At 35.4% G+C, this 25543-nt stretch overlaps 1 protein-coding gene across 1 annotated transcript in view; it reads right to left on the bottom strand.

Moving 5' to 3' along the window:
• Positions 1-25543, bottom strand: part of cers6 (ceramide synthase 6) — a 59377-nt gene that overhangs the window by 21279 nt on the left and 12555 nt on the right. The window contains exons 4-5 of the mRNA XM_048194630.1: positions 4118-4175; positions 1005-1055 (exon numbers count right to left, since the gene is read on the bottom strand). Coding sequence (XP_048050587.1) covers positions 1005-1055; positions 4118-4175 — 109 coding nt within the window. The remainder of the gene's footprint in view (positions 1-1004; positions 1056-4117; positions 4176-25543) is intronic.

The raw sequence follows: 25543 nt of genomic DNA on the forward strand, positions 1-25543 counted from the left end.
TAATCACGTTGGAAAGATCACGCGTGACGTAGGTGGAAGTACCGTGGTAGGGCAAAAAGCTCATTGTTGTTTTAACTTTTTTTTGTAAAGGGTGTCTGAATTAGTCTTTGCGCGTTCACTTTGTAAACACTGGATCGGTACTTCCGCCTACATCATGCATGACCTTTCCAACGTGATTACGTAATGTGTGGCGCATTGCAGAGCAGTGCAAGACGAGCATTTGTGGTTAAAAAGTATATAATTTTTATTTTTTTTAGAAAATGACTGATTGTTTCTCTAGATAAGACTCTTATTCCTCGTCTGGGATCATGTAGAGCTCTTTGAAGCTGCACTGAAACTGACATTTGGACCTTCAACCCGTTGAATCCCAGTGAAGTCCACTATATGGAGAAAAATCCTGGAATGTTTTCCTCAAAAACCTTCATTTCTTTTCAACTGAAAAAAGAAAGACATGAATATCTTGGATGACATGGGGGTGAGTAAATTATCAGGAAATTTTAATTCTGAAGTGAACTAAGCTTTTAAGGAAAGCTCAGGGTATATAAAGCAGGGAGATAGTAATAAACAGGTGTGGGAACTAATTAACAGCCAGGGAAACTAACTAGGGAACACAGGAAAACGATGAAACAGAGTGAAAACGTCTTTACTAGCTTTCTGAGGCTTAAAAGTGGCAGTTGCTTAGGCTGTCAATGGAGGGACAGAAAGCTCTCAGATTTCATTAAAAAGATCTTTATTTGTGTTCCGAAGATCCAAAGAAAATCTTACGGGTTTGGAACGACATGAGCGTGAGTAATTAATGACAGAATTTAAATTTTTGGTTGAACTAACCCTTTAAAGTCTTGCCAGGCAAAATGGTTAGTAACTTAAAAGTAGGATCTAAGAATCAGAGAATGTGGAATATGGTCATACAAAACTAAACTATGACTGTTTTGTCTCAAAAAACCTACTAACATTACATAGTCGGTGAGCGAATCCATTAATAATTATGACTGATATAAATGTACCTGATAGGGGTAATTGTACCAGCACTCTCGGGTGTTCCACAGCCACGGGGTCTTTAAAATCAAACACAAAGAGACAAATAATCTCCAGAGCTTTTTATGCAAAACACAAGATAATGTCTTTTGAAGGAGCTTTTGAATTCTGCAGTTTACATCAAAGCATAAAAAAGACTGAAAATACAATCATTATCCTCAATGCTACATAATCGAAATGCTTTGAATTCACTTTTTTCCCCCTCGATAAGCCACATCATTATGTACGAAAGTTGGATGGCATCAAAGCCTGGTATTGTGAAGCTGATGATTTCCTGTGAGATCTGCTGTTGTGCTTTGAGAATGGTGACATATGATCTAATCTAATGCAACTAATTAGCTACCTTACAGCATCTTTATCGAAGGCCACATACAAGAATAAGAAAACCAAAGGCTGTGGCTCCAAACTGGCATCACTCTGGACAGACGCCTGGTGCTTTAGTGAAATTCAAGGTGCTAACATCATTTTATGATCTTTATATTAGAGATAAATTACAAATACTGTGCAAAAATGACAGTAAATTCTCATCAGGGCAAGTAGAATCAAGTGCTTTAATGTCTTGACTTAAAGTATCAACTATCAGATTTCCTTCAGCTAGTTTGTATGGTTCAAAATTTTCACTGAGAACTTATTTCAAATTGCTACGTAGAAAATTATCAGGGAAAACACTTCCAGAACCAAAGCTGATGAAAAAGTCGATGGTCACAGTTGTGTCCACTTTCGCATTATTGTTCTGTGTTGCGTGGATTAAAACGGATGGCGAGTAACAAATAGCTCTGCCTAGTTGCTCCATTTCTCCATAACCTACTCTTCCTAATTAGGATGAAAGAAACAGGTGAATCTGTTCTTCAATATTCAACAGTTCCTCGCCCAGGATGAGCTGTGGTCTGTATTGGGTTTATGTCAGCCCACTTCCCTGCTACTATTAATAATACCAGCAGAAGAAACCCGTCCCATCTGCAGTAAATGAACTCATTCAGTAGAAGGCTTTGCCATGCAAGTTCAAGCTGTTCACCTTTAGCCTAGTTTCTACAAAGACACACATTACCTATATGCATGTATTTAAAAAAAAAAAAATATTATGGATGTGTTAAAATGATCAAAAGTCATGCAAATAATGCTTTATCCCCATTTAAAGGTACAGTTAGTTTAAAATGTCTTTATTTGTTTAATATATATATATATATATATATATATATATATATATATATATATATATATATATATATATATATATATATATATATATATATATATATATATATATATATATATATACAGTACAGTCCAAAAGTTTGGAACCACTAAGATTTTTAATGTTTTTAAAAGAAGTTTCGTCTGCTCACCAAGGCTACATTTATTTAATTAAAAATACAGTAAAAACAGTAATATTGTGAAATATTATTACAATTTAAAATAACTGTGTACTATTTAAATATATTTGACAAAGTAATTTATTCCTGTGATGCAAAGCTGAATTTTCAGCATCGTTACTCCAGTCTTCAGTGTCACATGATCCTTCAGAAATCATTCTAATATGCTGATTTGCTGCTCAATAAACATTTATGATTATTTTCAGTGTTGAGAACAGTTGTGTACTTTTTTTTTCGGGATTCCTTGATGAATAGAAAGTTCAAAAGAACAGCATTTATCTGAAATACAAAGCTTCTGTAGCATTATACACTACCGTTCAAAAGTTTGGGGTCAGTAAGAATTTTTATTTTTATTTTTTTTTAAAGAAATTAAAGAAATGAATACTTTTATTCAGCAAGGATGCATTAAATCAATCAAAAGTGGCAGTAAAGACATGTATAATGTTACAAAAGATTAGATTTCAGATAAACACTGTTCTTTTGAACTTTCTATTCATCAAAGAATCCTGAAAAAAAATATTGTACACAAATATTTTGTACAGTTGCACACATTAAATGTTTCTTGAGCAGCAGATCAGCATATTAGAGTGATTTCTGAAGGATCATGTGACACTGAAGACTGGAGTAATGATGCTGAAAATTCAGCTTTGCCATCACAGGAATAAATTACTTTGTGAAATATATTCAAATAGAAAACAGTTATTTTAAATTGTAATAATATTTCACAATATTACTGTTTTTACTGTATTTTTAATTAAATAAATGTAGCCTTGGTGAGCAGACGAAACTTCTTTTAAAAACATTAAAAATCTTAGTGGTTCCAAACTTTTGGACTGTACTGTATATATACACTGTAGACATAGATATATATATATATACACACACACACCAACCTATATATATATATATATATTAATATACTTGAATGCATTTACCCCCATATCTATCTATCTATCTATCTATCTATCTATCTATCTATCTATCTATCTATCTATCTATCTATCTGTCATTTTGCTGCATCTCCATAAACAAAATAATGCATTAAAATCATATCCCACTTCATATAGCAGCATGATAACAAGCTCCATTTAATTCCATTTGCGATATATTGTGCAGCCCGAGTCTGGAACAACATGATGAGTAAATAATGGCAGTATCTTTATTTCTGTGTGAACTTTCCTTTAATTGCTTCATTGAAGAGTCAAAGAAGGGGCCAGTTCTGCCAAACATGTTTGCTTGGAGGGAAATAATCTGCATTATGGATAGACTGATGAATTATGAATAGATTTATGAGAGGAAGGGCAGAGAGAGAAAGAGAGTTTATGGATGCTGTCTCTCGGCGCACAGTACGACGCAACAAATAAAATCAAAATCAAGTCAGACCTGACATCTCTCTAACTTCATCTTGTCTGCATGTTCGCTCCACAAAACCCCCAAGAGATGATGAAAAGCAGTACGAAGAATAACTCTGCATGTGTGCTGCATTTTGTAGTCGTGATGCCAAATAAGTAAATAAAAAACGATGACACTCCATCTATTTGATAATGCAGTTAAAAAAGACAAACGTTCTCTGCTCGACAACATCCTGTCATCCTGGAAACACTAAGACTGAGGGCGATACAAAATAGTGGATGTATCGACATGTCAATCATAAAAGATTCACTGCTTCACATTGACCATCAATTTTTCAATGAAAAGAGATTGTTTACCTTCTTCAGGAACCGCACACCATATGTAAATATGTACAGGTAAAACGTGAACCTCCACCTGTGAAGAAAACACACAGAATAGTACATTCAGAAACATGCTGTCAATGTTTTATTTTGCATTATTACTGCATCAAAAGGTCATTTTAAAACAGAAGCGTCAACTCGTACAGAGATGGGGGAGGTGAACTCTGCGATCAGGTTAACCCCACTCCTCGGGCTGAAGTACTTCAAAAATAATTAGGAATTCAATGTGCAAGATGTCCTATTTCTTACGTCCTGCTGTTACCGTGACAACATTTCACAGCACATCCTCCATAACAAAGGCAATGCTGGAGATAAAACGCTGACCTGAGCTGATATAACATCATATTCTGGCCGTTCCCTCCGCAATTACCCCTAAAATGGGTGCAATGAAAGGCAGCGTTTAATGCATAACGGATTTTTTTTTTTAACTTATTCTGCAAGGATGCATTAAATTGATCAAAAGAGACAGTAAAGACATTTATAATGTTACAAATGCTGTTCTTTTGACCTTTTTATTCATCAAAATATCCTAGGGAAAAATGCATCACAGTTTCAACAAAAACCTTAAGCAGCACAATTGATTTTAACATTGATAATAATAATAAGAAATATTTCTTGAGCAGCAAATCATCATATTAGAGTGATTTCTGAAGGATCATGTGACACTGAAGACTGGAGGAATGATGCTGAAAATTCAGCTTTGCTCCTACTTTGCGTTCAACTGTGAACAGATTACACGTTCAACTATGAATAGATAGCGTACGAGTAAAAAAACGAAGTATACCCAGGGCTTAAGCTTAGACGCCTCTCGGGGTACAAACAACTAGGGCTTGGCAACAAACTCAAGCTCCTCTTCTTTTATATCGAAATCCTCCAGTATTTCTCTTTTAAAAAATTCTCACTTTAGACTTCTAATTTATGTCCTGTGTTTTGTTTTGCTCTATCCTCTGCGCTTCTGCGTTCATCATTACGCCATGCATCTGGTCAGAGGTTACTCTTCTGCCGCAAATCGAGGTGTACGGCCATCCGCCAGAAGCTAGTATATTCTATAAAGTTTTAAAAATGGATATTTTTCTTACTAAAACCGATCATTTCCCTTTATTAACCCCTTGGAGTCCTTTGGATTACTTTTATGATGGATTGATGCACTTTTGGGGCTTCAAAATCATGAGCACCATTTACTACCATCATAAAGCTTGGAAGAGCCAAGATATTTTTTAATATAAATCGTATTGTGTTCATCTGAAAGAAGAACGTAATAAACATTCATTATCAAGAAAGTCATTAAAAAGTTACAAAGTAAAATATCTAGCTTTCGCCAGACTGACGAAGCGTCAGCACTTTTTTCATAAGTTGAAAACGGAAGGCGTAGGATGTAACAGAAGTGTTTTGAGCTGCGAGATGTGTCTGGCGGAAGCAAGATATTTTACTTTATAACTTGTTAAATATGGATATTTTTCTACACAAACGCATCGCTTCGCTTCAGAAGGCCTTTATTAAAGGGTTAGTTCACCCAAAAATGAAAATTCTGTCATTAATTACTCACCCTCATGCCGTTCTACACCCTTAAGACCTTCGTTCATCTTCTGAACACAAATTAAGATATTTTAGTTGAAATCCGATGGCTCTGTGAGGCCTCCATAGGGAGCAATGACATCCATTAATGCACTAAAAACATATTTAAATCAGTTCATGTGAGTACAGTGGTTCAATATTAATTTTATAAAGCGCAGAGAATATTTTGAGCGCCAAAAAAAAAACAAAATAACGACTTATTTAGTGATGGCCGATTTCAAAACACTGCTTCATGAAGCTTCGGAGCACAAATGAATCAGTGTATCGAATCTGCTGTTCGGAGCGCCAAAGTCACGTGATTTCAGCCGTTGGCAGTTTGACACGCGATCTGAATCATGATTCGACACGCTGATTCATTTATGCTCCGAAGCTTCCTGAAGCAGTGTTTTGAAATCGGCCATCACTTTATAAGTCGTTATTTTGTTTTTTTTGGCGCTCCAAAAATATTCTTGTCGCTTTATAATATTAACATTGAACCACTGTACTCACATGAACTGATTTAAATATGTTTTTAGTACATTTATGGATTGAGAGAGGAAGTGTCATTGCTCGCTATGAAGGCCTCACATTTTAAAGTGAACTAATCCTTTAAAGTCAATTTAATTTCTCATGATATGGCCCCTTTAATAAACTTTAATGTTTGATTTGAAGGACATTTTTATATACTTTGACTAGATGTTGAAAGTAAAATCTTGGTCCTGAAGCAAAACCGGTTGAGAAGCACTTCTCTAAAACACAGTCACCCTATTTTCTAAACATGTCTGTATGAGTCACCCTAAACCAGTTGTTCCACCACAACCACACACACACACACACACACACACACACACACACACACACACACACACACACACACACACACACACAGTTCTCTCACCAGGCTTTCCAATGCTGATTCATGTAACCTTTTCCCAATCCTTTTGGAGTATTTTTCCAGCTATCAACTTCTTTAAGTCTGAAAAAGTTCCACCTTTGAATTGAATAATAAGAGGCCTTTGCAGATCTGTAGGAGAGCCTTAAAGAGTGAGTTCTAAGCAGCAACCTTCCGCTCTCTCTCTTGAACCCAACACAGAAGTGACTTAAACTGCAATTCATCGACTGGCCACTAGAGACAGGCTTCAAAAGGAGTCAATCATTTTCAATCAATCAATTTATTTATTTCCACTGCATCTGTACATGTTTACACATACACATATTCACACATGCACATATAGCACAATTTTATATATTATTTATATATATATATATATATATATATATATATATATATATATATATATATATATATATATATATATATATTAGGGCTGTCAAAATAACGCGTTAATTTCAATTAATTAATCTGAGAAAAAATAACGCGTTAAAAAAAATAACGCAGATTAATCCATTCCGTATTGACCTTTGAACCTGGAGCCGTTCTCGTGCGTGCGAGCTCTCTTCTTCTTCAAAGTAAGCACCGTCTTTGCACTCTCTCTACCTCACACATAATAATCTAAATCAACTGACACGATGCTAAAAGTTCATAAGACTGAATCCATGTTTCACGAGGCGCGTTCGGAGAATGTTTTTCCTGAATAACCGCTGGGTGTGAATAGTGCTCAAAAGAACGTCACCTCATCTTCTCTGACAGCCGCCCTGCACGTGCAGCTGACATAAACCACACTTTCAGTAAACAAAAAGAAAATCCTATCCAGTGGTGAAGTGTTTTCTGTGTTGACAAATCTTTTGCAATGTCCTAATAACAGTCGCGATTCGCACGCAACGCGTCAACGTCCGCTAATGTCCAATTCGTGACCTAATGACTCATTTGAACAGATTCATTTTAATGAATCATGACAACAACTGATCTGTCCACACGGTCTATAATGAATCATTTACTCGAACAACTCTGAAATGAGAACATATACCCCATTTAGCAAGAGTGGTAGTAAAATTAGCCTTAATAATCCACAATATTTTCAGGTTATTTAAATGACAATGTGTAATAAATTAGGCCTACCTATAAAATCAGTTAGTTTAGACTGGAGTGAGGTGAAACCAGAACAAAGCAAGTTGTTGTTAGCTAGGTGCATTCAATTGTATATGGTAGAAAATTATATTATTAGTTAATATAACTTCTAAATGCTACTTTTTAATACTTTTCAGGTTTAGCAAAAAAGCATCTTCTCTATTAAATCTATAAAATCACTATGATGTTTTTTTTTTTTTTTTGCAAAGAGGGCAAGAAAGAATTACAGTGAGAGTGACGGGTACTTTATTGTCAGTATCGGGCTCGCAGATCACGTGGGTAGGGCACTTTTTACTGTTTGTGTGGATGACCATGTCTGTCACCACTGAAGACCATTTTTGACCCAGGAAAAAACCCTGCATTGATTCATTTGAATTGAAATATTTAATACTTTCACAGCAAAAATTATGTATGCGATTAATTTAGATTAATTAATCATAGAGTATGTAATTAATTAGATTAAAATTTTTAATCGATTGACAGCCCTAATATATATATATATATATATATATATATATATATATATATATATATATATATATATGTGTGTGTGTGTGTGTGTGTGCATATACATACATACATACATACATACATACACATATAAATGCATATAGGCGTACACATACATACATACACATACCTACATATACACATACATGAATGCATGCATGCCCATACATACCCACACATACATATAGCAAGCACCTGCCACGTATATGCATATATGTGCACGCACGTACAGACACCTGCCTAGGTAAGTATTCAACATTAACATGTGCATAAGTGCAGATATTATTTCTGATACTGTGGAAAATGGACACTCTAAGAAGCTATGCAGCTTATGGCCGGGGTCCATCACCAAGTGTAAGCAGATTTTAGATACATTAAGTTGAAATAATAATATAATGGTAGAATAATCATAACTATAAAAAAAAAAAAAAACACAAAAAAAAACAACAATAACAAAAGAAAAAAAAAAAGAAATAAAAAGTAAATATAATATAAAGGGTCATAATTTTTATGTAGGTCTGGTACAGTAATATGAATATGCAGTTACTCATCATTACATCATGTAGGCACTGCATACTTCTCTGCCACATGTACAAGGAGAAATACAATAAAGGTAAAACCTCAGCCGTGATATCAGTCATTACTATAATTTTCCAGCAGCTTACATTTTAAATTTCTTTTAAATATGGATAGTGAGGCAGACAATTTAATATCATTGTCTAACTCATTCCATATTTGTGGTCCTCTAAACTAGTACATTTTAAATTCCTGATTTTCCCTTTTAAAAGAGACTTTTTCCTTGTATCATGTTGGTGCGAAGATGAGTATAGTGGAATAAGTTCAGAGTCTACTGTTTAATTTGTGAACAATACTATACATTATACAAGCATTAGGTTATTGTAGGTGGGATATGTATTCTTCCAAATCATATTACAGTAGTTCAGGTGAGGCTCAAACAGAGATCAACAACGCTTCAAATAGAAGCAAATGTCTGATTTTAAAGAATAAACCAACAATTTTGGATAATTTTTTGACAAGCTCATCAATATGTTTTTTAAAGTTTAGAGAATAATCTATAAAGATTCCTAAGAATTTGGTCGAGTCTACTTTTTGGATAGCTCTGTCGTCTATCATTATATTTATATTGTAATTTCTGTCATCAGTGTCGTCTGTTTGGGCTGAAGACAATATAAGAGGTTTTACTAATATTTAAAGACAATTTGTTGCATTTGAACCATATGTTGACCTTTGCCAATTGCTCATTTAGACATTTTTCTAGTTGGTCCATATTTTTATGAGATATAAACAAATTTGTGTCATCTGCAAAAAGTATTTTATGAATATCGCTGGAACAAAAAACAAAGTCATTAATATAAATTATGAATAAAAGTGGTCCCATAATGGATCCCTGTGCAACCCCAGTTTCAATGCTTTTTGTGTAGGAGTTTAGTCCCTCAACATTCACATATTGCTCTCTTCCACAGATATAACTCCTAAACCACTGGAGTGCTACTCCCCGGACACCATAGTGCATTAGTTTACCAAGCAAAATTTCATGATCAATGGTATCGAATGCTTTTGAAAGATCCAGAAAAACACCAATACTATACTCTCCTCTTTCAAAAGCATCATTAATTTTCTCCACAAGGTCTAAAATAGCCATATACATGGTGCAATATTGATATTATAGGCAAGAGGCTCTGCAATTTCATTTACTATGGCTTTAATAATTATTCTACATATGTTATCAGCACCAACTGTGTGTGAAGATTTTAATTTGTTTATGATATTTATCACTTTTGTTTTGTAAGTAGGTTTTAGAAAAAATGAATTTATATAATTACCCTGAAGATAATCTTTATAATTGGCACCCCCTGGTAGACAAATATTTTGAGAAAGATTTTTTCCAACAGAGGAAAAGTAATTATTAAAGATGTCAGATAGATTGACATTACTTGGTTGATTTTGCACTACAGTGTCAGGGATGACTGAGATTTTATTATTACAGCCGAGTACCTCATTCAACACCTTCCAGGATGCCTTTTGATCCCCTGAAGCATTTTTAAATTGAGCAGTAAAATGAATTGTTTATTTGCTCTTAATACTTTTATAAATTTATTTTTATATTTTGCGTATACTGATTTATTGTAGATGTTCGGATTTTTAATATATTTTTTTATAGAGCGTATTCTTCTTTCTGATAGACTTTAGGACTTCACGGTTTTGATTGCATTCCATTTTGTTTAATTATTTTTTCAGGAAAATTTTTATCTATAGAATCATTTATTTCAGATATTAGACAATTATAGGCACAGTCGGGATCTATGGTGTTAAATACTGCGTCCCACCTTTTAGTTTGAAGGTGTTGTATCAAGTTTGCAAGACTTTTGTGGATGAGAACTTTCACTTTTCTCCTTGTACATAGATTTGGTACTTTTTTGTTCAGATTCATACATTGTATAATAGGATAATGGTCTGTAATATCTGAGTATACAACCCCTGATTTATATTCAATACCTTGCATGTTAGTTATGTTATCCAAAGTTGACTGACTTCTCTCTGTAATTCTAGTATGCTTATTGATAGCTGGGAAAAATGATGTGGAATAAAGGGTATTTATAAAATCTGTTTCAATTGTACTTTCTTTAGACATATCTATATTAAGGTCTCCCATAATGAGACAATTTGTATTGGTTTGGTTGATACGGAATAATCAAGTGGACGGTATATGACTCCGATGATAATACTTTTTGCATTTATACTTTTTAGTTCTAAGAATAATGAATCAGAATAACCGTCGTCCAACTTAATATCCGTTCGTTCCTTTACTGAGTATTGAGAATTTACATATAGACATACCCCTCCTCCAATTTTACCAAGTCTATTTTTGTAATACAAAGAGTATCCATTCAAATTATAAATATCTAAATACGTATGTGTATTCAGCCAGGTTTCACTACAACCTATAATATCAAAGTTATGACCTATGCTAGCGAGCAGTGAGACTAGGTCGTCATGATGCTTTTGAGGCTTCTAATGTTTAAATGCATCAATGAGAAGGTAAAATCATGCTTAATATTCACTATATCCTCAGGGTTATAATATTTACAGTTTAGGTTTCCAGAGGTAAGGCAGTGCTGTTCAATTTTTTTCATACTCACTGCAACAATTTATGTCTATCAATCCTATGTTAACAATAGTTTCCATAAATATAAGACCAAAACTGTACTATTACATTTCCCTGACCCCTGCGAAAAAAGAAAATCAAACAACAAAAACATTTGAACTATAACTCTAAATAAACTTGTCTCAAAATCTGTCTCTCGGTTAAATTCCAAATGCATTAATTAATTCCCATACCCATAAGTCCCCAAAGAAGTATTTCTCTGTTTATGAAGGCATACTTGTAAACAATAGTAGCTGAAGCAATAGTTATCAGCTGTCCAGAGGACAGTAGGCAGTCACCAGTCTACTTATACAGCAGAAGAATGAGAGGTGTACATCAAGTAATCGTTTTTAGGAATGCTTCAGCTTCTTTGGAGTCTCTATATGTCTTTTTAATGCCATTGATGGTAAAAGACAAAACTGCTGGATACGCCATCTGGAAACGTTGGAAATGTTCCTCCCGATAAGATCTGTGCACACAGTGTTAAACGCTCTCCTGGCCATCCGGAACACTTGGCAGGATATCGGGAACAATCTGAAGGTTAGTGCCCTCGTACGGTATATTCCTGTGTCGTTTGGCCGCCGACAGTATCATCCTGACATCTCACGAGCATTGTAATTTGATGAATATTGGGCGTGGACGTCCATCTCCAGGTACTCCAAAGCCCCGATGGGCATGGTCAATGGCCACCGGTAGTTGACCGGTAGTTTTAACAGTTTAGGAATAAATTCTTCAAAGAACACAATCGGGTCACTTCCTTCGGTAGCTTCTATTAGATTTAGTAGTCTGATGTTGTCACGTCGTGATCACCCTTCTAGGTCCATCACTTTGTTCATTAACTCCTTATTAATTTTCTCAAGCTCATCCATTCGCATTTTTATCGGTGCGATGCCATCTTCTAGTTCAGAAATGCATGTTTCTGATTCAAACTGTTGGGCTTTGAGTGAATCAGTTGCTGCTACAACATCATCGATGCGCTTTATTATGTTGTTCAACTTGGCGTCCAACATAGACTCAAACTTGTCAAAAGACTCTTTTACAGACGTTTGAATATGCTGTCCCTCCTCTGCAACAGCCACAGAAATCATCTTTAACAGCGTCAGTTGAAAGTTCAGAAAAGTTTGCGGAGGAGCTAGCTGAAAAAGTTCCACCTTTGAATTGAATAATAAGAGGCCTTTGCAGATCTGTAGGAGAGCCTTAAAGGGTGCGTTCTAAGCAGCAACCTTCCGCTCTCTCTCTTGAACCCAACACAGAAGTGACTTAAACTGCAATTCATCGACTGGCCACTAGAGACAGGCTTCAAAAGGAGTCAATCCCATAGATCCCCCTTGTTAAAATGCCCAACTTTACAGTGGAAAAAAATATGTTTACAGCCTGGTACAAAAAGTGGTTTTGGTCTAAATAGCTAATTTTGCCCTTCATGACAACTGTGAGGGGGTGATTTTTTTTATAACTCATCTGTTTAAATTATATTAAGCCTTAATTTCTGCATAATAAAGGGGGCGTGGTCACTTGAGTGACAGCTGGATTGCCGCTGCTGTCACTACTAGCCGTTTGTCTGCTGTCTGTTAGCTCCACCCACGTCCCACCTCTTTGCCCAAATTCGGTTATCCGGGAGTGACACGCAGTGAAGCGCTGCCAAGATGGCGACGGCCAGCTCCATCCAATTTGAGCTTTAACTCCCTGAGGTCTGAAAACGCGCCGGCGCATTTTGCAGGATTTTTTCACATTGCAGCAAAACAGACTTAAAATACTCCGTCATTTCTTGTCATAGAGACATAAGTAATATATCAATTGAAACTATAGAATGTCTTCTTTTATTTGTGTACACTCAGAGTAAAAACACAATGTTGTTCTTTTTGTAAAATATAGAAAACTAACATGATGCGTGATCTCTCCTCTCCCTCTGAACGAAGTCCAATCTGATAGTTCTCAGAAAATGAACTGTAACTTATGAATACTAATGACAAAAAAAATGACACTTATGTCTAAAGAAACGTTGAAATGTCAGGTTTTAAATCATGCAAGTCAAATCGAAAACAAACATTCTGTGTTTATGTAATCTGTATGAAAAGAGAGCCATGTCAGAAGTCCGTGATTCAGCTCATTATCCGCTAATGCGGGGACGCCCACGGAGGGAGCGCTATTCAGAGGCAAATTCAGAGGCAATACTTGTATGCATTGTCTCAATCATGTATTTATTGTCTTGAAAAGTGTTTATTTGGATGTTAACCCTCAGGGGTCTGAGGCTGATTTGGGGCCTGGAGAAGTTTTGACATGCTCTAACATTTGTGCTTTTTTCAGTTGTTCATAAACATATAAATGACAAAAGTGTCATTACACTGTATTCAGCACAAACTAGGCTACAATAATATGTGAGGAACATGTATGTACATGTTTGTGTTTTTGAAGGAATAATGTTTATGCGTGGTTACTGAAAAAACAAAAAACTTAAGTCACTGAAATAAGGCCAAAATAAGTATATTAAATCTGTGTTCACAAGACTTTTGGGTATTGGAGGTTGTAGACTAGAGTTTTTGCTTCAAAATTATGTAAAAATGATGCTGCCTACTCCTTCATATAAAACAATATATTGATTTAGTTTTTGTAAGACACTTTTTGCCAAGAAACACAGTATGCATGGAGGCGTGAATCACCACTGAAAAATGGGCCATTCTCACCTGAGAAGACAAAAGAATTGGATAGTAATGAGCTGAAATGACTTGCATATTAATGAGGCATTTCAGTCAGGTAGGCTGTGAAAAAAACCTTCTGTGATGTCTCAAGCTCATCATGATACATGAAACATACAGAAAAATATTATTACAATATAAAGTAATGGTTTTATATTATACTTTAAAATATAATGTATTTCTGTGATGCAAAGAGTCTGAATATAGGCTTTTAGTTTAAAAGCATGCACATTTGGAGAAATATTGGATTCTCATATGCTTATGTCAATTTTCTATACAGAGGAGTTATATTTATTTAATATTCATTGTCATTACTATGAGCGCTGGTGTTTTCAATTCATACTTGAAGTCGGAGGGCGCTCTCTGTGCATTTTTAGTCCACAAATTCATCTAAAAGAAGAAGAGGCTATTCCATGAATGGAGTTTCCAATTCATACTGCAGCCGGAGGGCGCTAAAGAAACAAAAACTCATCTAAAATTCATCTGTAGAAGAAAAGAAAACAGGAACTAACTGCATGTCTTCTAGAGCTCCCTAACCATGACTTTTACATCCAGATAAACACTTTTCAAGACAATAAATACACGATTGAGACGATGAATGCATGTATTGCCTCTGAATTTGCGTCTCAATAGCGCTGGCTCCGTGGGCGTGGCCGCATTAGCAGATAATGAGCTGAATCACGGACTTCTGACATGGCTCTCTTTTCATACAGATTACATAAACACAGAAGGTTTGTTTTCGATTTGACTTAAATGATTTAAAACCTGACATCTTAACGTTTTTTTAGACATAAGTTTAACTTTTCTGTGATTAGTATTCACTAAGTTACAGTTCATTTTCTGAGAACTATCAGATTGGACTTCGTTCAGAGGGAGAGGAGAAATCACACATCATGTTAGTTTTCTTTATTTTACAAAAAGCACAACATTGTGTTTTTACTCTGAGTGTATACAAATAAAAGAAGATATTCTATAGTTTCAATTGATATATTACTTATGTCTCTATGACAAAAAATGACGGAGTATTTTAAGTCTGTTTTGCTGCAATGTGAAAAAAAACCTGCAAAACGCGCCGGCGCGTTTTCAGACCTCAGAGTGTTAAAGCCATGGTTAGCGATCTCTAGAAGACATGCCGTTAGTTCCTGGTTCCTTTTCTTCTTTATATGAATTTGTGGCCTAAAGGTGTACAGAGCGCCCTCCGGCTGCAAGTATAAATTGAAAACACAGTATCCAGCACTCATAGTGATGACAATAAATATTGAATAAATATTACTCCTCAGTATAGAAAATTGACATAAATATATAAGAATCCATCAATATTTCTCCAAATGTGCATGTTTTTAAGCTAAAAGCCTATATGAAATGCCATAGAGGTAACATAATTGTTCAGACACTTTGCATCACAGAAATACATTATATTTTAAAGAATATAATAGAATACCATTATTTTAAATTGTAATAATATTTTACAGTATTGCTGTTTATGATGAGCTGAGACATGATTACAGAGGGTTTTTTCACACCCTACCTAACTGAAAGGCCTCATTAATATGCAAGTCATTTCAGGTCATTATTATGTGATTCTTTTGTCTTCTCAGGTGAGAATCACCCATTATTCATGATGATTCATGCCTCCACGCATACTGTGTTTCTTGAAAAAAAGTGTCTTACAAAAACTAAATCAATATATTGTTTTATATGAAGGAGTAGGCAGCATAATTTTTACATAATTCTGAAGCAAAAATCTACAATCTCCAATACCCAGAAGTCTTGTGAACACAGATTTAATATACTTTTTTGGCCTTATTTCAGTGACTTAAGTTTTTTGTTTTGTCAATAACCACGCATAAACATTATTCCTTCAAAAATACAAATATGTACATACATGTTCCTCACATATTATGGTAGCCTAGTTTGTGCTGAATACAGTGTAATGACACTTTTGTCATTTATATGTTTATGAACAACTGAAAAAAGCACAAATGTCAGGGCATGTCAAAACTTCTCCAAGCCCCAAATCAGCCTCAGACTCCAGAGGGTTAAAAATGCTCTTCAGAAACCTATGTCAAGGACATTACGTCCATTGTTTTATACAGTCTATGGTTAGTTCACCCAAAAATGAAAATACTGACATCATTTACTCTGCCTCATGTGGTTCCAAACCCGTAAGACAAACACAAATTAAGATATTTTTAATGAAATCTGAGCGACTTCTGTCCCTCCATTGACAGTCTACTCAACTACCACTTTGACGTTCATAAAAAGATCGAAAAACTAATCCATATGAATCAAGTTGTTTACCCCTAAGGGAAGAAGAAACAATAACTTTATATGCAAAACAGATTTAATTTAGGCTTTTATTCAGGTTGGCCTGAAGATTTATCATCACTGCAGCGCTCTATAGGGAACAACTAAAGATTCAGTGAGTGCAGGGGAATACCAGGTGAGTTAAGCTAGCGTGCCCTTTTTAACTTGCCCCTGCGGTTATAGATCTCTCTGCCTGTGGTCAGTTTCCAAGCACAGAGGCCTGTGCCAGCCGATACCTCTGAGATCAAAGCCGACAAAGAAATGAGTAATACAGCCAAACAAACACCACACGTTCCTCGAGGCCGAATAACTGCAGTTGCACAGCCCTCTGGGGTTTACCATGTGATATACAGCATTAATTACTGCTTTGATATTCACACAGACAGAACTCCCTGTCACTCTGCATGAGAAATGAAAACAACATCAATTGCGGTTCCTTCCTTTAAGGACACGGACACCGAGACCACCCACAGTAACGTTCACTGACTGTCTGACGCAAAGTGCACACAAAACCGGATAGTGTCAGTGAAAAATTGCAAGCTATGATTAGATGGGCTGGTTTTAATCAGGCATGGATGTTCAAAAAATGAGCGCTCGTGAGGGAGAACTAATCAAATCTGTGAAAGAAATTCAGGCACTTACTAACAAACAATCTGTATATTCTGCTTTGTTTTTTGAGTCTGTGAAATAATTCAAAACACTTTTAATAGATTGGATGTATTAGTTGGATGATAATAGTAAATTACTAATAGTAAAAAGTCTATGCAAAACAAGACTGAAATGACAATACGAGATAACCTACAAAAAAAAAAAAAAGTTGCTGTTTTATGTCAAAGTATGATTTTTTTATTGAAACTGTTTAGAAGTAATGTGCTATAAAAATGTAAAACCAAATGCTATTCATAATCATTTGGAAAGTAGGCTGGTGATTTTATATATTAATATATAAAATGATAATAATAGTGATAAGTTAATAAATATTATTTTTGCAATTCCATTCGGTGATGCTTAAGGCACAGAAATCACATCTTTAGATTTTATCAGGAAAAATAAAGTTGGTAAAAATCATTTCTGTGTCCATTTTTAATAAATCAATTCTGAAGTCCGATTCAATGATTCATTTGCATCACAGAATATGTTCACACAAATCTAAAATGTTTAAAAAAAATAAATATACATAATACAATATTGCTATAAATATTTAAATCTAGGTAAGTATTGAAATTTATGGCTATTTATTGGTGCATTAAATAAAATAAATGATAATTCTTTCTTGTTTATTCAGTGAAAAACAGTGTAGAAAACATGAAGTGGATGGTTTTCACTGCGTTTTTCTTTTTGCATTACACATTTTCAATCTACTTGGTTGAAATTATGCTTCAAAAATTATGCTTCATTATGCTGAAATGGTGTCAAGATTATACAAGTTATTTCACTCAGTCCTCACTGGAAGAAAGAAATGCATTTTGCAGTACGTTTCTCAGGTCATTATTTGAGAAGCTCTGGACGTCTTCCTTTCAGCTGTTGTACTTGAAAGCACCAGGCAGCAAATCAGAGCCTTTGGGCTTCAGCTGAAGACTGACCTTGAAAGACCTTCCAGAAGGAGCAGATAAACCTGTTCTCCCTGAGACGCTTCACAGAGCGGGATGCTCTGCTCTCAGACACTGTAGTTGATCAGTGGTGTTGTCTGACAGGGCTCTGAGGCCATTTTGTAGGACTGCAATGGACCATGGAGCACAGAAACCCCAGCTTTTGTGTACCCACTTCCCAGTAACTTCAAATTGCATCTGCCATTAAATCTTTCATGGTCGGCTTCTTCATAATCAACGACTGAGAAAGAAAAATATTGTTTGGCTAATGAAGCACAGTGAGGCCTTTTTTAAGCAAAGGCAAAAATAATCAATTGAATCAGGTTTTGCTGTTTGGCATGATTTAACACCACAATTTTCAGCCTTATTCTTGATCAATAGTAAAAACAAACAGAAGTTATTAACCAAATTTGAGGTCAACAGTTTCCTGGCAACAGGTTAGTTAAGCATATTAATTTTGATTTGGAGCAACAACAAAAAAAAAGGTGTGAAAATTAGGAAAAAAGACAAAGGAACAAGACTGTGAACTTAACAACTTTTTTTGAGAGAAAACTACAACCCCATAAAGCATAGCGAATGAGGTAAGATAATAGAAAAGATTACATTAACAGATATACAGATATATATATATATATGTTAAAATTTTAAGGAGAAAATTAAATGAAAGGGCTTTATACTTCCAAAAACCAATCAGTTGCCTTCTGTAATATTAGGGCTGGGTATTGACACAAATTTCACCATTCGATTCAATTTCGATTCACATGCTAGCGATTCAATTCGATTCCGATTCCGATTATTTTGGATATATATCAGGTACAGTACATGGCACATTTTCTCAAGGAAAACAATCTCTACATGGGAGTCAGTTTATGCAGTACTTGCATAAAACTTTATAATAATAAAATTATAATATTAACTTTACACTCACATAAATATATTTCTACTATTTAATGCATTTAAACATGCATTAAATATTGAAGAACATTAAAAAATTATAATGAATATGTTATATGGTGCATATATTTGGCAAAATACTCTCTTTAGAGTTAATTTTTCTAGTTGACTAATGGGTTTATGGTCAGTGAATCATGTTTTTCTGAGGTCAATGTGACTTTACATGACCTGTTATAAGCTGTTTTATTGATGTCTTTCAGCGGTCGAAACACTGATTAAGCATTCACATAAGACATAATACGGATTTGGGTAAGTTGTACTCTATCTTTTAACATACAGTAGGCTACCTTCAGATGTTCATTTATTTATTTCACGCTGTAACCGGTACCAGAAGATCAGTTCACGTCACGTGCTTCACGCTACCGATTTGCTTGAACTCAGGAGCGTCAGCGATCTGTGACGCCACATTAAACAGTGCCAAAATGGCATTTATTTTATGAATTTCATAATGAAATGAACAGAACTTGAAATCTGAGACTGTTTCATATCAAAAGTAATAATGCAGTAAGCTTATTTATTGGATGGGAGGCATCTGAAAACAGGATATCAGCTGAAAACAGGATAGACTAATCGACTCTTGGGATTTAAGAATCGATATCGGTTAGTAAAAAGAGAGAATCGAGAAATCGACATTTTTTACCCAGCCCTATGTAATATAGTTCTAGATTATTAAAACAGACAGTTTAGGTCCTGGATGCTGAATGGTCAATACAGACTCACCAAAATACATTTTGTAACCGTTTTTAATATAGCTACTCCTCCCTCCAAATCTGCATTATGGATTTAAACCAAGAGATTGAGATTGAGAACAAGAGATTGCATTGCAGAGAAATATTTATATACGTTGACAATTTTCCATGTTTGGATGGGATTGGAAGTGCACTATGACCATGGTGATCTCAGGCATTATGCAATAACCACGTCAAAATCTTTTGTGAAGCATCTGGTTGTTTTTATACAACTCTGACAAAATACTGAACTGAAAATGCCTAATACTGACCACACAATCTGTGTAAACATTTGTCATACAGTGTTTCTATGGTGACTAAAAATATTCCTTATTCTCTGTGGGTGTGAAATAATCCACTCTTTCCACTGAGCTCTCTACGAGCTGTGATTCTTGCCTTGCAAAGTGAGAAAGACGACCAAAAAAAAAAAAAAAAACACTGTTGTTTAAAGTCAGTCGAGGTTACACGACTAACAAGAGAGATCTTAAGACTTCCTTATGCCAAAAAAAGGAGGACAAATACAATTGAACTTCTAGTGGTAAAATGCCAACTAGTTAAAAATCTAAGCCAAAAAATACTCCACTGACAGAATCAGGTTATGTTCAGACTAGAATACCACCATTCTATTTACTATTTGTGCAGTATATAGTACAGTCTGTATACTGTGCATATTAAGAAAGTGTTCTGTATGCACAAAACACACAGATGACCTACTAGATTTGCCAAAATACAGTATGAAGCATACAACACAGCACATGGTTTGAGACACAATGCAATGACCTTGACCTTTCAGGGTGATGCATGAACCAGAAGATCAGGCACAAACAATGACCATTTTTATTTCTTAGATGATAACTGGATGCCACTCACAGAATTAAATATGTCACATGACACTGTATACTTCTGTTGCATAATGACTTCTATTCTTTCAGTTTACACTAGGACTGCATAATTAATCAAAAAATGTTGCCTTCCAAGGCCACTCCCAGTCTGCTCCTATTGAAAAGTCTTGACCAGAGTCAACTACTGCCTTGCTTGAGTAGGAAATACTTCTTGGCAAACTTTTTGTTACAATGGTGGCGACTTTTATTGTTCCCAGCTAACATTTAGTGGGAGTCTGGGAGTTAGTTATGCTATTGGAAATTTCCTACTTCCCACTTCTAAAGTCATGATTACGAGCTTGTTGCATTCAAGCGTTATGTTATTGGAAAGGACAGGAACCATGGAGGACACCAAGTTTATTCTTGTCTATTTATTGGTAAAATCTTATTAAAATTCAGAAAATCGTATTAAAGCCTAAATTGATTCTATTCTGACTACCATATAAACATTCACCGCAATATCTACAGTCAGTTTGCTGACGATTTTCAGTCAAATACAGACTATTTTCACTGTCTATAAAACATGGAATATGCATCAAATGATTATTCATATATGTAAATATGCACTACTTCAACAACAAGACAGGGTGATAAAGCTGTTGTGGAAAAAAACAATAAAGAATACCGGTAACTGCAGCATTCATTCTCTCTTCAGCCATGTTTAAAGTTTATTGCCCGCCCATCTCAGGAACTTGGGTATCAAAATTATCCCCGAACTTCCCAGTGGTAAATACGACTTGAGAGGGCATTCATGTCCAATTTTTAACTAGGAATCTCGTATTTATAATAATTCCCACATTGAAGCCACATGAAGACAGCATTGCGTTCAATTTCCAGTGAAGGATCCGGAAGGTTTTAGGCAGTGGCTAACGGCTGAAAAAAATCATAAATATGGAGACAACACAGCCACAGAAAATCATCGTTTGTAGTCACCATTTCAACCTGGATGACAACATACACATTATTTTAGGTCCAAACGGATGGGAAAAACTGAAAGAAACTGCCATTCCGTCAATTAGTTTGGAAGAAGAGGAACAGGGAGCACCTTCTGCCCAAGCCTCCGAAGCAAAACGGCATCACGTACAGGTACAGGCAAGAAGACTTGCCATAGTGTTCCATTTTTACCATAATGACACAAAAAGTACAATCTGTAGTTTTCACAAAAGCCCCTGGAGCTGTCAAAAGTCTACTGGATGATGTGTTTTGCACCATCCGGCAGACTTTTGCTGACAAATAAACATTAAATTTTCCAGGTAACAGAGAATGAGTAAACATTGTTAATTTACATATACTACTGATGCCCTTTTTGTGTGTGTCCCTTTAAATGCAAATGAGCTGCTGCTCCTTGCCCGCTTCCCAAAAGAGGGCGGAGCTTTAACCGCTCACACTTTGGCTGCTCAACAACAACAAAGCTGGAGAATCTCACACAGCCAAAATGACGATTGTCAGTAACGGTGTTCAGCTGTGAGGACCATCCAGTATTAAATTGAGACTCGTTTATGAAGCAGTCCGGCGTAAAAAGACAGCATGACAACAACACTCTACAGTGCTTCCCACAGGTTTGAAATATACTTGCGGTGGTAGCCGGGCGAAAAATCTTCCTATTACCCACGGCACAAAAATGGTCTACTACATGTGACAAACAAATAATGTGTGATTTTTAACAGTATTTTTATTTATTGAAATTAATTTTAATTACATAGCATATTACATTTAATTACATACTAATATTATGCATTATTATGCATTGTAAATTATGCAAAATTACAGCATTTAAATGGTTCACCTTTTCCTATGTTCTCCTTGCTGTCATATAGTGTCTCTCTCAGTGAATGGGACAGAGATTTTACTAGTAAAATTTATAAAATGAATAATATATGTGTCAAATAATGTTCTTAGTCTTTTCTTCCTGTGGGGGAGACTACAATAGTTTACTATGAATTAAATGGAAATCAAATTAAATACAATTTATTGTGTAACCAAAATACCAATAATGCCCAAAAGAAAAAGAAAAAACTTAGCGTGTGACTTTTAATTATAAACAAGCCCGAAATGCACCGGGACTCTTATTTTGAAATGTCTGTACTATTGCAGGCTGATCCTTCAGATTCTTACAACCGTACAAAACATTTTATATAAAGGCCATAAAGTAGACATTGTAATAATTCATCAACTTGAGTTCATTAGAAATCGCTTGTCATAAATCTGCGCTTTTCACCGATTGAGAATCACTTTGAAGCAGACTGAAGCACTGTTGCGCGAGCCTGTAGAACGCGCAACAGCGCCGCCTTGTGACTTTGCAAAATGCAGCGCCTGTGGGAATGTCAGCGGGAGTAAACAGTTCTGACGCACACGTAACGAGCAGGTACGAAACAAATAGTTTATCGATCACGGATGGTTTCATTATCTTGCGCGGAAATAAAAGTATAAGAGGATAAAAATAATAAAAGCAAAAATGTGTCTCCAAATATACTTGGGCGGCCGTTATTATACGTGGGCGTCCCGCCCAAGTAAAGTCTATGTGTGGGAAGCACTGCTCTACTACAACAACTCTTCCTCTTCTCTAAAGCAGCCCAACATGGCCTCACCCCCTTTGTTGTGTGTTCTCAGGGGTGGGTTTATGTAAATTTTAGGGTTAGTGATGTCACTAAAATGGGAAGAAGCTAGTTGTAGTCCCTACCAGCCATTTGTTGTAGTCCTTAAACAGCGAATTCTTTAAAAGACAATATCTCCCTTTGCATTGAACGTTGAGCGTCGCAACTTTGCAGATGTTGTTTATGCTCTAACAGCAATATTGCACACTAACTAAAGTTAAAAAAGGTCTCCCTGTGGTCTTCCGCAAAAATAAAAGCTTAATGGTTTAACACTTTTTAAGTGTTTATCCAACTTTTTAAGACAGAAATTAAGACAGACATAAATGTTATTATTGTAATTTTACAATGTACTGTAAAATAAAAGTAATTTTTATTATTCCACTCATTTTCTTAAATACCAATTTTAAAAAATGTATTTCTTCTTCTTATTATTATTATTATTAATGATGATGATTCTATACTCATATCGATCTATGATCACATTTATTCCAAATTGTGCAGCCCTACATATAAATAAAATAAAAATAATACAAAATTGCATTTTAAAAATCACATTCACAATGTTGATCAGAAATATCACAATTTGATTTTTTCCCCCAAAACCAGCGTATACTGTGCAGTGCGTTTTCAAAGACCACAAAACATGCTCTCCAACAGTGCCTTTACCAAGAACCAGAGTAGCTCTATTATTCTCATCATTTCATAGTTCTCATTAGGGTACACTTAAAAGTGAGCGTGCTCTGTGATCTTTGAAGACTTTGGCTTAATTGCCTCTGAAAGAAATGGCACAGTGTCGTGCTTTAGCACTGATTAGATGGTCACTATTACTTCTGGGGCTTTTCAGACTCAACTGTAGATCAGAGAGAAACCGACAGAACATTAGTGTCACTGACGAATCCCACGGATGAGGCTACAAACGGTGAACAAAGAGAAGAGACTGTTCACACATACAGTGCTTTGTGTCACCAAAGCGATTGTGAGTCATTAAGTTGCTGATTTAAGCCGCTGCCGGTGAGAGTTTAGCAGAAGTAGACTTTATGCAAATTAGCAGTGACATGATGCAGCATGTTGGTTATGTTTCTGATAAAAAACTTCTTTTGAAACCGCATCTGAGTTATGGGAAAATGTGGAACCGAGGAAGAAATACTGTTAATGCAGACAGATTAAGCAGTATAGGACAAGAAAAGGAGATTCTGTGGACAGGACGAGCAAAGACAGGCATCAAAATGGTACAGAAAGAGAAACAGGAATAGACTGTGGCCTACTTGCCCTCATGCTGCCTAACAAGCAGACACTGGTACACAATAACACACACACAGGTGAGACCTATCTATTTCAGACACGCACGCATCCCTCAGCCAGAACCCCACAGGGACCAACACCAACCAAATGAGTTCAGCAGGAACTTCACAGAGACACAACCAACAAAAAAACTCGTAAAGGCTTTTGAATGTGGAACAAACACCTCAGGTAACTGACCATGTTCGCAATATTGTTTAAAAGTGTCTGCTTGACATAAATAGACGTCATGAGAACTGCATATGCGGTTGTTAGCAAAATGGAAGATGTTAGCTTGCAGTATCTTTAACCGGGACACTTGGCGTACTTTTTTCCTGTCATATATTTTGCAATTATCATCGCAATTATCATTCGAAAGCTTAAACACTCAAAATTCAACCCGTGAAAAGCAGTTTATAATTGGACATTGCGTTAACATGGAAACAGTACTTTAGCAGGCTCAATTTTTGTGACATCAACATCAAATTTGGAACACAACTTTGTTAGACATATGGCTTTGAGTCCAAATTATTTTGTAAAATATATATTTTATATAAAATAAAATGTACATTTGCTTTACAGTAAACTTCAACTTCTAAAACCATTATACTTTCATGTTATGAAACAGCTTTCAGTTCTGCATAATCTACTGAGTTTCTTCTTTAAAGGGGACATATCATGAAAATCTGTGCTATAAAGTGTTATAATCGGGTCCCCGGTGCATCTACCAACCCAGAAAACATGAAAAAGGACAACCCAGTAACTTTGTTTTGGCAAGCCTTTCTCTACAAGCATGTGAAAAAATGAGCCACTCAGATTTAAAAAAAAATATTATGCCATTCACAGCATTTGATAGTAATCATAAATGTTTGTATATACCTGGTGTGTATGGCTCTTCTTGGAAAAAAGTATGCTAAAGTGGGCATCCATACAGCTTTTGCACAAAAGATTAACATGACGGCACATGCTAGTGGATGAGTTGAATCAGCTCCACAGCAACTACATAAATGTATCCACTAACCATTCAGAAACGTCCAGTTTCATTTTAAAAGTTGTACCTTCTCCATCAGTGTCGACTCCGGTTTGAACAATGTAAGGCTGAACACCGTTACTGACAAT

This window comes from Megalobrama amblycephala, linkage group LG6, assembly GCF_018812025.1.
Source record: "Megalobrama amblycephala isolate DHTTF-2021 linkage group LG6, ASM1881202v1, whole genome shotgun sequence".
NCBI lineage: Eukaryota > Metazoa > Chordata > Actinopteri > Cypriniformes > Xenocyprididae > Megalobrama > Megalobrama amblycephala.